General features: G+C 34.2%; 1 protein-coding gene across 2 annotated transcripts; it reads left to right on the forward strand.

Annotated features, from left to right (window-relative positions):
- Window positions 1-1534: 1534 nt before the first annotated feature.
- Window positions 1535-14812, forward strand: LOC105951117 (uncharacterized). Of its 2 annotated transcripts, none has more exons than XM_012974509.2 (16): window positions 1535-1869; window positions 1975-2325; window positions 2954-3184; window positions 4085-4399; window positions 5101-5208; window positions 6302-6491; window positions 7304-7566; window positions 8184-8313; window positions 9535-9614; window positions 10169-10414; window positions 10504-10580; window positions 11211-11302; window positions 12279-12361; window positions 12860-12928; window positions 14277-14402; window positions 14498-14812. In XM_012974509.2, the coding sequence occupies exons 2-16, from the start codon at window positions 2185-2187 to the stop codon at window positions 14537-14539; spliced, it is 2193 nt and encodes a 730-aa protein (XP_012829963.1). In that variant the 5' UTR covers window positions 1535-1869; window positions 1975-2184; the 3' UTR covers window positions 14540-14812. The 2 variants fall into 2 exon arrangements, with proteins under 2 accessions (XP_012829963.1, XP_088678016.1); XM_088821890.1 differs by having other exon boundaries at window positions 1683-1814.
- The last annotated feature ends 263 nt before the right edge of the window (window positions 14813-15075 follow it).

The raw sequence follows: 15075 nt of genomic DNA on the forward strand, positions 1-15075 counted from the left end.
TTAATAGCACTCTTTACTTACACGCCTGACTTCCACTTTTCCACCGACCTCCAAAGCAGCAATAGGACCAGATAGTTCTTCCACATGTAAAACCAAAAGCATATTCTCTTCTTTGTGCACGGAGAATGATATAACCTAATAAACATATAAACATGTTTATTAGGTAAGCAAATAACACAATGAAATAAATAAATAAAATTGTTACCTTATCTGGTGTGAGTTCACTAAAAACATGTTCAGCTTGACGTTCATTAGCTGGTATTTTGGAGTCGGACCATTGAAAAAATCTAGGGTATTCGAAAACGCTAATTGCATACCCCAGGGAAGTGATCCTTTCACTCGCCCGTGCCAACAATTCAATGGTGCAACCATCAAAATACCCTCTTGCTCTAGCCAAGTGTTCCTCAATATTTTCAATGAGCACATCATATACCAATTTTCCCCATGCAAAATCTCCTACTCGTTCCAATTTGTCAACGTGTGGATAAACATACCTTGGCAGTTGAAAGTTACCCTTTGGCAATAAGAAAGTATTGCAAGCAAAAATACTGGACAACCTACTAAAATCCTCAATGGATTGTTGGTCGGTCTTAATAGCATACTCCATTTTTTCAGCAATTTGATGACACTTCACTTGGGTCATTTTACGGCCAAAAACACGTCTAATGAAAAGGAGTTTCTATTTCCAGGCTTTTATCGATGGGTACCCCTTTAAACTGTAATCTCATCATAATGCAGAACTCCCTAGCGTCAAATACGACGGGATATTTTTACCTCCAAACCAGAATGTACGTTCATCCACGTTGTATGTCTTCTTCAATAGAACATACACCTTTAAGAAACTATGGTATATCTTAGGCATGTTAAAGAAATGCCCGAAAGGATTTTCCTCCAAGGCAGCAAAATGTCTGGCCGTCATCATTGGTTTAATTATGTCCATTTGTTCTTTGAATGCGCTAGGAGAGCACCTGCAAGCTTGTTGCGCGTCATCCTCTGCAAGTGTATTACGATTATAAAGAAAAAATAACAATCAGCAAAATACAATTGTAAAATAATAATGATACTATATAGTTATTGTAATTATACATTCAGTTTTCTGTATCAATACCATACACCCGCGCTACCTATAATACCATTATGCAATACTATATATCTCATTTACTTACATAAGAAGAAATTCCATTACCTTGTTTTAATACCTTCTAACAACAATAGCACTACCATTGTGTAGTAAGACTTATATTATTTAAACACATCTAATGTACAAAATCAAACCCTTGGTAGGACCAAAAATGATTTGAGAAATACTAATGTCAGACGAATGATACCCAAGAGTGAAAATGTTCAAAATCATGCAATTCAACAGCAAATGAGCAACTTTTGCAAACATAAAGAAGAAAACAACATTTATTAGAACGAGTTGTTCGATTTGTTTATTTGAGAAAAGCCCAATCTCACAGCTGGATACTACCCAGTATTGGAAATGTTCAAAATCATTCAATATGAGAACATGCAGTTTGTTTTTTGCTAAACTAAGCAACAAAAAAAACCTTGTGTCTCCTTCCCCTTCTTTGCCCACACTATTCTTCTACTCTGAAAATTATTACTTTACTTTCCTTTGTTGTCTTAATACTTTCCGCCTCGTTGTGGGTATTTATACAAGCAAAAAAAATAAATAAATTGATAAATCTTGAAGAATTGCTTAGGAAAAACTGCTTAGAAAATGGTTTGAAAATTGGATGGCAGTGGATAATTAAAAAGGCGTGGAGCGTAGAGCGTGTCTCTTTACCGGCACGTGAAAAGTTTGTAGAAAGGTGTGTCAAAATTAGCTGGTAATTTTAAAATAAAATGAAGGGTTTTTCGGACATTGTAAGTGTATATTTATGTTTGCTATGCATATTTATATTTACTTTAGGACTAACAGACTCATAAAATTTTGCTGGGGATTGACTCGTATTTTTTTTTTGGCTTTAGGATTTATCAGTATATGTACCTTGAACCTATTTATGAAAATTTATTATCAGAAATTAAAAGAGGCCGTAGAAAATAAGAGGGTTTTAGGAAAAGAGAGAATTCTTTTAGACGCACTCGTGTTCACCGGAATCGGACTTTTCTGATAATCGGTCCACAGGAAAGAGTGAACACAGGTTCCCCACGGCGGCGGCGGCGCGTGCGGGAAAGAAAATGGTGGTGAAGAAAGGGAACAGAGGCGGAATGGGAGGGGAAGATGCAGAGGAGGAATTGAAGCGTGACCCCCTACAGGCCATCCTGTTGGCCGATAGCTTTGCCACTCTCTTTCGTCCAATTACTTTGGAACGCCCTAAAGTATGTATACTTAATATCCGTGGTTACCCGTAATTATTTTCATTTTTATTTTTATTTTTATTTTTATTTTTGTTAATCATGTCTTCCTTTTGTTTAATCTGATAATTAGTTTATAAAATTGCTATTAAGATTCACTAAGGTACTAAGTATAAATGAATGTGGTGTGATTTCCTTCATTTGTCGACTGGGCGAGCTTAACACGCTGCATCCGATGGCGTGCATAACCGCGTAAATATATGCCCTTATTCGACACACACCGGCATTATTACATGTATTTTTATGTGTGGATGAGTGAAAAATAGTATGCACAGTGTACTTAATCCGGTGTAGCATCTTATAAATCTATTGTTAAGTTTCATAATCAATTGAAGCATAATACACCTTAGAACATTGCGGATTATGCACAAAATCTACATGTCGCTGCATTGTAGAGTTTGAAGTTTCGTGTACCCATATCTATTCGCTAATGATCTTTTAATACACATTCTTATCACCTGTTGGTTGCAAAAGCTTGGTTATATGCTTGACATTTGTTTTTGCGATGTGATTTGAACAGGGAGGTTAATGTTCCTTTCAATTCGTTTGCTCGTTTCCTCTATTGATTTTTGTTTTGCTTTGTTTCTGTAAGGTACTCTTACCGATAGTTAATGCGCCTATGATTGACTATACCTTAGCATGGCTTGAATCTGCCGGAGTTGAAGAAGTTTTTGTGTTTTGCTGTGCTCATTCCAAGCAAGTGATTAACTATTTGCAAAACTCCGATTGGTTTGATCAGCCGAACTTTTCTGTGACTACAATAGAATCATACAATTCAACAAGTGCTGGAGATGCTCTGCGATTGATATATGAAAAGAATGTGGTACGTTGTTCTCTTTTCCAACTTATATTTCTAACTTGTTGACCCTTAAAATTTCTAAATCATTGTTATTAACATTGTCTATACATTCTTACTTTCTTGTTGATAGCAAATCCTATGAATGGGTAATTTTTTTTGACTTTCTTAAAAAGGTAATAGGCAACATTGATTTTCAGAAGAGGCTATAAAACCATGACGACCTTTTAGTTTGACTTCAGTAATTGACTCTAATATGTGAATCATTGTGTTGAAAAAAAAGTAGATTTCTAGACAATGTAAGTTTATGTGCAAGGTGACTGCCAAATCTTGATTTTGATGAAGATAAGAGTCGTGTAATAGCAGTAAAGAATTCTACCGAAGATGTTCCCTAGGTTGATATTGTCCTATTACCAGTTGTAAATGAGTCTAGACGAGTAGGGATCTACAAAGGTAACCTGCCCATATTTCAAACATCTCAGTAGAGGAGACTGAAATTACAATATTGAGGTAGTTTCCTTTTTCCACCCCCCTTTTCAATTTTTTTATCGGTGAGAGAGAAGCTATTGTTACTGTAACAGTGTATTTCCAATATCTGGAAATTGAAAGGAAATATTGAGATTGCTTTATCTTCCTTTCCTATTGGTTTCTTAAGTCTTATTAGGGTAGGAGCAAATTTGAACAAAGATGTGGTACTCTGGTAGAAGTAACTAACTACGAAGGATAACATTGTATGCCCGTATTAGATAAGATTTGGAAGGAATAACAAGATTGCATTTTCTTCCTCTAGTCTTTAAAGGGATTAGGTTAGACGTTTTCTTATTAGCCTATCTATTATGTCAAATATTGTTCTCCACAGAACTTAAATTTATTTGATGTTTTTAAGTTGGACTAGCTAAAGATTACTGTGTTTGTTTTTCTTTGAAGATAAATGGAGATTTCATCCTTGTTACTGGAGATACAGTGAGCAACATGTCACTTACACAGGCACTTAAAGAACACAAGGAGAGGAGAAGAAAAGACAGCAATGCAGTTATGACCATGGTCATTAAACAGTCAAAGCCATCTTCTAAAACTCATCAAACTCGTCTTGGAACAGAGGAGCTGTTTATAGCAATTGATCCAGATACAAAGCAGCTCCTTCATTACGAGGATAAGGCTGATACGTTGAAAGGGACAGTCTCTCTGGACAAGGGATTGTTGATTGAAAATTCATTTGTATCACTCCACAATGATAAGCAGGTTCTAATCATTGTTTAAGCCTTTCTTTTTTTTGCTGATCTTAACCATACAACCATACATCACTTAACCACTTAATCCTCCCCACCAAAAAGCAGAAAGAAAGAAACAAAAAGATGTCTCTTGTCCGGTATATTAGAAAGAAAAGCTTTCTGCTTCTATATCTATTCTTGGAGCTGTAGCTGATGTATTCTAGAACTCTGATTTACATCTCGAGAAAATTCAATCAATTTTGGGAAATATTTTAATCCTTATTTATGAATCTTATTATCTAATAGAATATGGATAAAAGAAGAAGTAAAACACAAGTAAAAATTAATCCATCATACCCTTTAATACTAGATGGGAGTATTTATATTAAGCGTTTTTAAATTAAATGTGCTGCCACGACTTATTCTATGAGCTATTAGTGGTACTGAGGTTCTCGTTTTATCAACGTAAGATCTGTACTTTGTGGCTGTTGGGATAAGTTGGATGTTCATGCAATTTTCAGTGTATTGGATCTGGTAGATTGTTCTTCAAAGAGTGTAGTTAAAGCCGATGTTTAGGTTAACTTGTTTAAACTTTTGATATATGCATTTAACCTTGTTGCTTGTGATTCTGTATAGTTCTAATCATCACATTCACTTGTTATATTTTGTGTAGTAGTCTTTCCAGAATATTCTTAAACTGAACCCTTTTGCTGTTGTCTATGTTCTTTGCAGGATTGCTACATTGACATATGCTCCCCAGAGGTTTTAAGTCTTTTTACAGACAATTTTGACTACCAGCATTTACGTCGTCACTTTGTCAAGGGGTTACTTGTTGATGATGTGAGTATTAGTATATTAGGATATCTTTTATGTCATTAGGAGATTCTGTTTCACTCACTCAACTTATTATACCCTTCAAACGTCACGATGAAGTAATTCCACCTCATTATGATGCAATGTTTAATTTTCATGGTACTTTTAACATACTTATATTTAGATTTCTATGCCTTTTGAAGCATATATTCACATTTTGTGTGTGGAAGATCTTAGACTATGATCTTCTAGATTGGTTCAGCAGGTGTTTGTTAAAGCATATATTCACTATCTTGAATATCATTGCTATCGGCTATTTGTTAAAAACGTGATATAAACAAGAAAATATAGAATACAAACAAGAAAAATATAAATTAGTTAAAAACGCCTATTTGTTCATGTGTTGGTCAGTGGTTAGTAGGTTTACATAATTGTCGTGTTTAGTTTTGTTATTGATTTGCTTGTCATTTTGGTTTTGTCATTGTTGGCTATCTTGTACTTTTTTGGTCACATAGTAGCGATAGGTGCTCTCAAGTTGTTCAAGCAAGTGTTTGATCTGCTGTTTGTCGGCATGATTCTGGTTGTGGTTGCAATTGCGGTTGTCGTGGATTGCTGTAGTTGTCGCCATGGTTTTCATAGGTGTTGTTCAAACATTAAGGCAGATTATAGCCGCTACAGTATACAGTGTTGGTCAGTTGTTTAACCAGGTGTTGTATCAGTGGATCTCGTTGGTTCGGTAGTTTAGCTGTTGGGTTGTCTGTAATTGTTTTCTGTTTGTCAATGTTTCTGCAACTTAATTTCATATCTGTTGATGACGTTCATTTTTAAGTTGGTTGCGTTGGCGTATACCTCATGATTGTTTTAGGAGTCATTGTCTTCCCTTCATTGGCTTTGTACGTATATCTATATATATATATATGGTATAGTTTGAGGTGGAGTGAGAGAGTTGGGGGTATTAGGCAAATTTCTTGTCTGTTTACTGTGTAAATCTCCCATAAGGTTGAGTGTCGAGTAATAACCCTTCTGCCAAATTAGTTGGTAACCACTTTCAAGAGATAATGTGATTTTTCCTCTAGTGGGCTTTTGTGCCTTACATCTAATCATCATTTTCTTTGCACAGATTATGGGTTACAAGATTTTCACCCATGAAATTCATTCAAGTTATGCGGCTAGGATTGATAATTATCGGAGCTACGACACCATCAGTAAAGACATAATACAGAGGTGGACTTATCCTTTGGTTCCTGATGTTCAGTTCTTTGGGAATTCTGTGGCAAAGCCTGAAAGACAGGGAACATATCGTGCATCAGGTGAAAAACTGAATTATGTAGAGTACGCCTTATGCTTGAATTGAGATTTATATGGATCGGTTTCTACATGGATTTCTGCATGATTTATACGACTAAGATGGGAGTTTTGGAAGGATATATATAGATATATATTTTCTGGAAAATAACACCACTTAAACACTAAAGAACTCCCCTGGATTTATTTACCATGCAATTTCAGTAAGTTTTACTTCTATATGTTAGATGGAATAATAAAATTTGTGTTGGATGGCTCTTTGCGATAAAAGAATTTCAAACTTGCTGACTCTTTTCTTGTAGCTAAAACCAGACGTGGATGCAAATTTAGATAGAATCTGACCATACCTCTTACATGAGAACTCACTGAAACATCTGACTATAAAAATTTTGTTTTTACAATCTTGTGAAAATGATGAAAGCATTGGAAACTTGTCAATCATGAGAATAAATCTATCAAAAACATTTTACTAGCTTCCATATTATTATGTTCTTCTTTTGCAGTAGATGGCAAGAGACATGCTCTTTTTCTAATTAAAAGTTTTGATCAAACTTTCTTCTTTTAAAGATTGGCCTTAATTAGTATACCCCTTGTTCCTTTGTTTCTTTTACGAATAATCATCACTTCCATGATTTGATATTTGGACTTCCATGCTAGATAAACACCAAGATGTTTTGTATAGTATTATGTAGCTGTATGTGGATTGTGTAGGCTTATTGTGACTTCCACATCTTGTAGAGAGTAACTTCTACAAACCTCTCATGATTCTCTCACTTAATTTTTTACCTTATTGGTAATGTTTTTAACTTATTTACAGACGTAGGACTATCACGTTTTGCAAAAATCGGCCCTTTTACTGTAATTGGAAGTGGTACCACAGTCGGAAGTTACACCGAAGTATCAAATTCCGTCATTGGAGAAGGTTGTATAATTGGATCAAATGTTTCAATTGATGGGTGCTATATTTGGGATAACGTTACCATTGAGGATGGCTGTAAATTAAAGCATGCAATAGTATGTGACGGGGTGATAATCAAGTCCGAAGCAGTTCTTGAAGCTGGTGTTGTTTTGTCTTTCAAGGTATTTCTTTTCCAATCGCTTAACCATTCATATGTTGCAGTCCGTGGCAACCAGGTTTATTATTTCATTTTTTGTGTTCTCTCTTGCATGGAAAGTCAATCTGCGCTAATCAGTATATGAGACACTAGCAGATAATTCTATTTATAAAATTTTAGTTTTACAAGACCTTTTAATTGACATCGAAGAAAATTGTATCATGCTGTCTCACTTCCCTATTGAACTCAATATGACCAGAATTTACTAGTCCTTTATCTCATGAACTCATATTGAACACTTTGAGTCAGAATTACAAGAATTTTGCTTGTTAACATGCTAGTACAAGAGGGTTCTTTTAAGGTTATTAAATGTAGATGCCATGTAGCAATTAAAATAACTAAGCTTGAGGACATTTTAGGCTGTTGTCATGACTCATGAGGTGTTTGGTCGTATGTTTTTGTCACTTACTTGGATGAGTTTGATAAAACTGGGGGCAATTTGATTCTGCTGAAGCCTATTTTGATTACAAAACGCATAATAATGTTTAGCAATATGGCTGATGTTGTCTAGTATGTAATCATGGCATATGATTTCTTTTTTTGACTCAAATTCGTATTATCTCATTCCCTGAAAATGTGCAGGTCGTAATTGGACAAGGGTTTGTTGTACCTGCTTACTCAAAGGTTTCTCTACTTCAACAGCCTGTCAAACAAGACAGTGATGAAGAGCTGGAATATGCTGATAACAACAGTGGACCCATAGAAACTACATGTAACTTCTGAAACTTCTTAAAATATCTTATGCCTTTCCACTCATATTGAATTTAACTTTGTTAGCCATCACTATGAAATTCAGTTATGATATATTAACTCAGTTGCGAGGTCGCAATACTCGGTTAAATAACTTAATTTTCTAATCATATTAATGTAATTTCAGATCTTTCTTCTTCTTGGATCTATTTATGTTGAATAAATCTACGTCCTCCCGTTATAGAGAAGGAAAAATTGTGGCGACTTGATGCACTTATTAATTGAACCGGTGGACGTGCAAGTTTAGTTTAGCATCAAATATAAATACATTTCCTAGAAGGAGAATTGGTTATTATTACCTAGCTTATTATCTGAATTATTATCGAACTTTCTCTACCTATCAATCTAAATTTGGCAATAATTGAAAAGGCATTTGTGCTTTAGTTTTCAGAAAGAATATATAATACATTCAAAATGATTTGAGAGATTAGAGAAGAAACTGTGCCGCCTTGGGGATGAAATTGCAAATCAAACTGATTAAGTCACTGGCTTATCAGTGGAGTTGTGATATGATTTGTGTTAAAAACCAAGTTGCAATACACATCAAAGCCTTGTCTCCATTTATTAGTGCGTTATAAAAACTGTTTATTATTTTTTTATTTTTGTGTGTGTGTGTGTGTCTCTCTATATATATATATATTTATCATGAATTAACATATTTATTTATTATATTAGAGACTCTGATAGCATGCACAAACGTGTTTGTGTTCCATACATGTATCATGTTGTTTGCGAATATGTTTAAATTTTAGGCCTTGAGATATGTCTCTATCCTATTGCATTATTCAAGCAGCAATATTTTGAACTACACACTAGTATTCTCTGAAGATTGCTGAATAAGAGCTAAATTAGTATTCTTTCATTTTTTTCCCTTCTATCTACTGGTTATGTTTTTAGGGTGTTCTTAGTTCAAATTTTCTGTTTCCGTTTTGCTATTTGTAGATGTTTCAGTAAGATTCCCCATTAGTACAAATACTGGCAAAGTTGAATCGTATTTTTGAAAGAAAAAGGTTTTCAAAAAGAAAAATGGTTTAACCAAAATGATTTTTTTAACCTATTTTTTTTTCCGGCTTTAAAGCATATTTGGTAAGATAAGGTGCATAAAAAAGAATCCTATTTGTGCGTTCAGAGTACTGTAAAAGTTTTATTCATATAATTTCTTACTGTGTTATTTGATATGCAGCAATTTCTAATACACCTGAATATTTTGAGGACGAGTTGAAGACCGAGTTATCTGATTCGCAAATGCAAGCTGTATCCGAGGTCCATTTATGCTTCCTCAGTTATTTTCTTCTTTCATTACCTGCTAAAACAATATCAGCAGCTGAAGTTGGTCTTTAGTTTAATTTTTTCAAGGCCATTTTTGTCCTTCTCCTTAGGAATATGATATTGGAATGCTCTAGCGATTATAATTTTTGTTTTTCTAATCAGCAAAAGCTAGTTTACACTTTACATAATTAAATAAAAGTGAAAAACATGTATCAGTATTAGATATCCAAAAACATTGGTAGTTCAAGGATAAAATATATATAGGAACTTCACTAGTACTTTTTGAATCAACTACCTTGTACCAATGCATAAATTAATCAGGAAGATAATAGAGGACAGTTATGCCACATGCAAGATTCAATGTGACACGGCAGTCATTGACTTATCCTGTATCATTAACTCTGAATTACGGTGTATATTTCTGTATGTATTGAATCCCAAATTCAAGTCCAGTTATGAACTTTTAGCAATGACAGAATAGTTTAATTTTTAATTTGATTAGAGAAAATTGGTTGTGCGTGTTTGTTAACTGATATCTTATTGACCAGGTTGGTAATGGTGGGCTTGGCTTTATTTGGTCGGTTAGTGAGGGAGCACATGAAGATGAATGGAGGCATTCAGTAGCACCAATACCCGTAGATCGACTCGTTGAAATCATTAAAAAACAGGCTGCTGAACTAGAGATATCAAATGACGACGGCAATATTCTTCCACCTTCAGGAGAGCTGGAGCCCAATTCTATGAATGATTCTGATGAAGATGCCAGAGATGATGATGCCCACTTTGAGAAGGAGGTGCATGATTAGTTAGATACTTGGTATACTTGACGGTGGTTTGAACCCTAATCTCATTTGTGTTTTTTTTTTTTTTTTTTTTATTTTAGGTGGAAGCAACTTTTCTAAGGGCTGTAGACGAAAATGTCAAAGAAGAACATGTGATATTAGAAGTCAATTCGCTGCGGTATGATTTAACTGTTACTTCCGTGCCCTTTTCTTCCTATATTTCCTTAAATCTTGTTGTCGTTCTTAGTATTTTCATGTACCATGATTCTTCATTTTGGCTTGGTGATGGTGTGAATCATATGTATTTGCTAGACGCATGGATAGTACTTCTGAAATTCTTAACTTAGGACCAATGAAGATAACTAAGTCATGATGTAATTTCAAAATTTTAAATGTTATGCCTACGTGTTCCACTAATTGAGAGTTATTATCTTTTTTACTTATTGTCCTTCTCTTTTCACAAGTTCCCTTGGGTGTTGCCTTGCCTTCATGGTACTTGACTTCTTTTTCCAATTTTAAACAAACTTTTGCATGTTTGACCTTTTTTAGCACATCTTGATTTCTTTTGTTAAACATGTATATAAATATTCTCATTCCTCATTAGTTGTCTCTTGTGGTTTCGGACGAAAATATTCTCAAACCAACCTAATTATGTTTACTTTTTTTTAAGCTCGATAACTGAAGTATCTGCATAATTTTCCAGCTCTAGAGAAATATTGATAGAACATGTCTAATGTGTTCCGAGAGTGTTCTTTGGTGGTATATTTTATTAAACTTGACTTAATCCTTAATTTCTTTTATGCCTCAGGTTGTCATACAATCTTACTGCTACTGATTGTGCTAGTGCATTATTCTATGCGATTATGAAGTTGGCGTTGGATACTCCACATGGTTCACCTGGTATGTTTTTCCCTCATTCTAGTGAATATTTTCCTTTGACACGCAGTACTTATTAGCAGCAGTACCTTTTCTTCTGTTGTAAAAATATGTTGAGATCGAAGTACTTTATGAACAAAAAGGTCAGGACAAGTGTGATCATAAGCATACATATATTCTTTCTATCCTTGCTTTTATTCAATACTAGAGAGAATAAAAGTTCACAAAAATGAGGAATGCAGAAGGGTGGTGGGGGTCTAATGCAGATTGCATAGTGTGATCATAAGTTGATTGTCTTCTTTGCTTCTGTGAAACTTGCTGCTTTGGCATCTCTCATAAAATAGTTCATAATGACTTATTGCCGATCACCTTCTCTTCAGAATAAGTTAAGGGGAAGTACATATATAAAAGCTCACTTATAATATTCTCTTAGGTCACTGTGGCGCATCTACTTTGTAGAAATACCCACTTGGATTTCAGTAATGAATGACACTATATTCCACATATTATCACTTCAGTCTACGTTTGTTAAGTTCTTTGCATATTGGCCATATAAACTTAACCTTTGGTGCTCAAGGCATGTTCCATTAGAGTGTTCTATTGATGTTGAGTTTTTGGTTGTTTGTCAAATTTTGACCTTTTTTTGGTTGTGTTCTTAAGTTGATTTTCTTCTTAGTTCACTTCTTTATTGCCTTGAACATGTATCAAGCACGGAAGTGTCTGTTTTTAAAGTTGAAGGGTAAGATTTAAAGTTTGGGGTATTGTGGTCATGATAACACACACGTACATAGGGCCGAGTAGTGAACAATGTTCACTTAAATTACATAATCACTTTCCATGTGGATCATTTATATCATTATTAGTGAACTCCCTGGAAATCATCCAGTTGTATGTTGTAATTCCTTTGAAATGATGTGCATTTTAGAACAATTTAGATATAAAATTTGTAATCTTTTCCTTCATATGATGTACCTGACTATTTTTTATTTCATTCTCGCAGGCGAACTTGTTAAAAATGTTGCTGGTGTGATTTTGAAATGGAATAAGGTTTTGAAGTATTACCTGGCTAGCATAGATGACGAGGTTGGTATATAAACATCTTGAATTTGTTACTGACAGTTCATATATATTTCTTTGTTATTCAGCTTTCTTTATTTGTTGGGCCTCATAATTTTCTGTGTGGACCGGATCAACCATTTGAAGCAATCGACACTGTAATTGTTTTGCTGTCGATATTTGCTGCAGTTTTTGCATACGTATTACACAATATTCGTTCGTAACAACTTCCTGGAAATGTTTATGTTTGTCTTGCTGAAGTTAAATTGAATTAACCTGCAATCAGAGAGTGTCTTTGATTTTTCGGCAGTTGGATAATTCTATTGTTTATTTCAGTTCTCCACAAAGTCTGTGTCTCTTTGAATTTCAACTTCACGCATACCACATAGGTTTTACTGTGGTCAGGGTATCCATAAGCATATAATTCTCTTGACTGACAATCTGATAAATAGTTCAGTGGTATTTTAATTGTTATTAAATTTGTTTCATCTAAGTATTACTATTTGTTTTCTTGACTCATTACAGATTGAGGTGATCCAAAAATTTGAAGAAATGTGTTTGGACTCTACAGAATACTCGACGCTTTTTGTTGAGGTAACTTGTTTAGTGTCAGTCTTCATTAACTTAATATTTTTCTGGGATGTTTACGTATAGCCTGCTTCTTACTTGATTAGCTAGTTTTAGCATCTTGCTTTTCTATATTGATGTGCGCTCAAGATATAATTGAGAAAAAAAAAATGGAAAACGCGAAGTCTAATTTATAGGACAACCTTTGCACTTAAAAACTACTCCAAAATATTTTTCTTGTAATAATACATTCTTGTTTAACCTATTTTATTTTCCCTTTAAATGGACAATCTGTTCAACACAAACATGTCTTTGAGAAGGGGCATACAATTCGTACTCTAAAAATTAGAGGGGCTTTAGTGGGAACAAAACAGGCAATTTGTTAAATGCATTTTCAGTTTGACCAACTTCTTTCCAGGTATGTATATTAAAAAGTGCTCCCGGTAAAACTTTCTTGAATTTGGTAAACAATTAGTATAACCTTGAGAATTGGTCTAATTAGTGCGTTGTGGAATTCTATAAATCAAGTGCACGTTGACCGGTAATTGAGTGATGGATAGGGTATCATTCCCATACAGATTTTTTTTTTTAATTCTAGTTTTATTCAGTGAAACAGAAGTGTACTAAAAAGATAACTTAGCCCTAGGGTTCACTGTAAGTAGTCTGAATTGCATTTGTGTATCTCCTTAGGGCTTGTTTGGTTGGTAAGAGTAGTCATGATTAATAAAATAAATTTGATATTATTTGTATTTGGTTAGTCCAATGAACTTTCAGGTCGATCCGTAATCATGGGAAAATATAGAGTTAACTTAATTGGAATTGTGTATTGAACCTCCTCTAGTCCAATTAAACAATTGGTTCTCATAAGATTGCATAATCTTATCTTTGCCAGTTCTATCTATATCTTGGTTTGGCAATCAAACGAGGTTTGTGCAATTTGTGACACGGTTTATTTTCCAGGCCCTTTTTTTCTCTTCATTTTTATTATGCAAACTATGTATGGGAAACATCTTTATATGACAAAAAAACTTCAAAAGATAAATTGTTAGTACCCTGTATTTCAATTTAGTTTCCTATTGATCTGTTACAATCTACTCCCTTGCTTTGTTCCTTATTTGTTAGAATATTGAATCAAGTAAATCATTGTTTAGATTGAAATGAATCAAGTTTGATAAGAATTAAGGAGCTGGAAAATGAAGCCTGTACATATACTTGATGACAACCTATTTATTTTCTTTTGGTATCTACAAACTGATCGAAATTATTTCCAACATAGATGTCATGATTGCTTAATTTTTACCCTTACTCAATGTTTACAACTGAAGATAAATCCTACACTAATAAAACTCCAATAATGTAATTGTTCATTTATCAGATTTTGCATCTTCTATACGACAAAGATGTTTTACAAGAAGATGCTATACTGAATTGGGCATCAGAAAAGGAAGAGGCAGAGGACTCGGATAAACTTTTTGTGAAGCAAGCAGAGAAATTCATCCAGGTTGGTAACAATTGCTTTGTTTATAAGAAATGTTGAACAGATATTTACATGGGAATGCTGGTAAACGAGTTCTCATAATGTGACATTTGATGCAGTGGCTGAATGAGGCATCAGAAGAAGAAGAGGAAGAGGAGTGACGCAAGTCTGGATTATATATCTTCATCTGCTTTCCAGTATCAGACACTCGGGAATCTTTGTCATTTTGTATACAACGCATTATTTTTTAATTTTCAACATAGCTTATTAGTTAGTTTAATCACTAATCTCTCTGCCATTTTGCTAATGTTTAAAGTTTTGTGAACAGTGAATCTTGAACTTGATGATTTAAAAAGTGCTTGCTAAAGTCCTTTTGGATTGGTTTATATGAAAAATGTTAGTACCCAAAAATAATAAAGAGAGGTTTTGTGCTAGTCCGGGTCTATTTATTTCGACGTGATACACCCAAAACTTAATTGTTGTTTTTTTTTTACACTGTGGGGAGTGATGTATTGGCAATTGGTCGGTCTGAATTCGGCAATCGTAGCGTACATGCCTGCTGGCAGCAGTGGGATTCAAGCTGAATGCCCTTTGACGGGGAACGATTATTTTTTCTAAATTTAAATTTTGGCTTAAGATGTGTAATTACGAGAACCTCCTAAATTATATTCATTTTTACAACTAAAATGTAGTCACG

The sequence above is a fragment of the Erythranthe guttata genome, chromosome 8, assembly GCF_056151865.1.
Source record: "Erythranthe guttata isolate IM_541 chromosome 8, IM_541, whole genome shotgun sequence".
NCBI classification, from domain to species: Eukaryota; Viridiplantae; Streptophyta; class Magnoliopsida; order Lamiales; family Phrymaceae; genus Erythranthe; species Erythranthe guttata.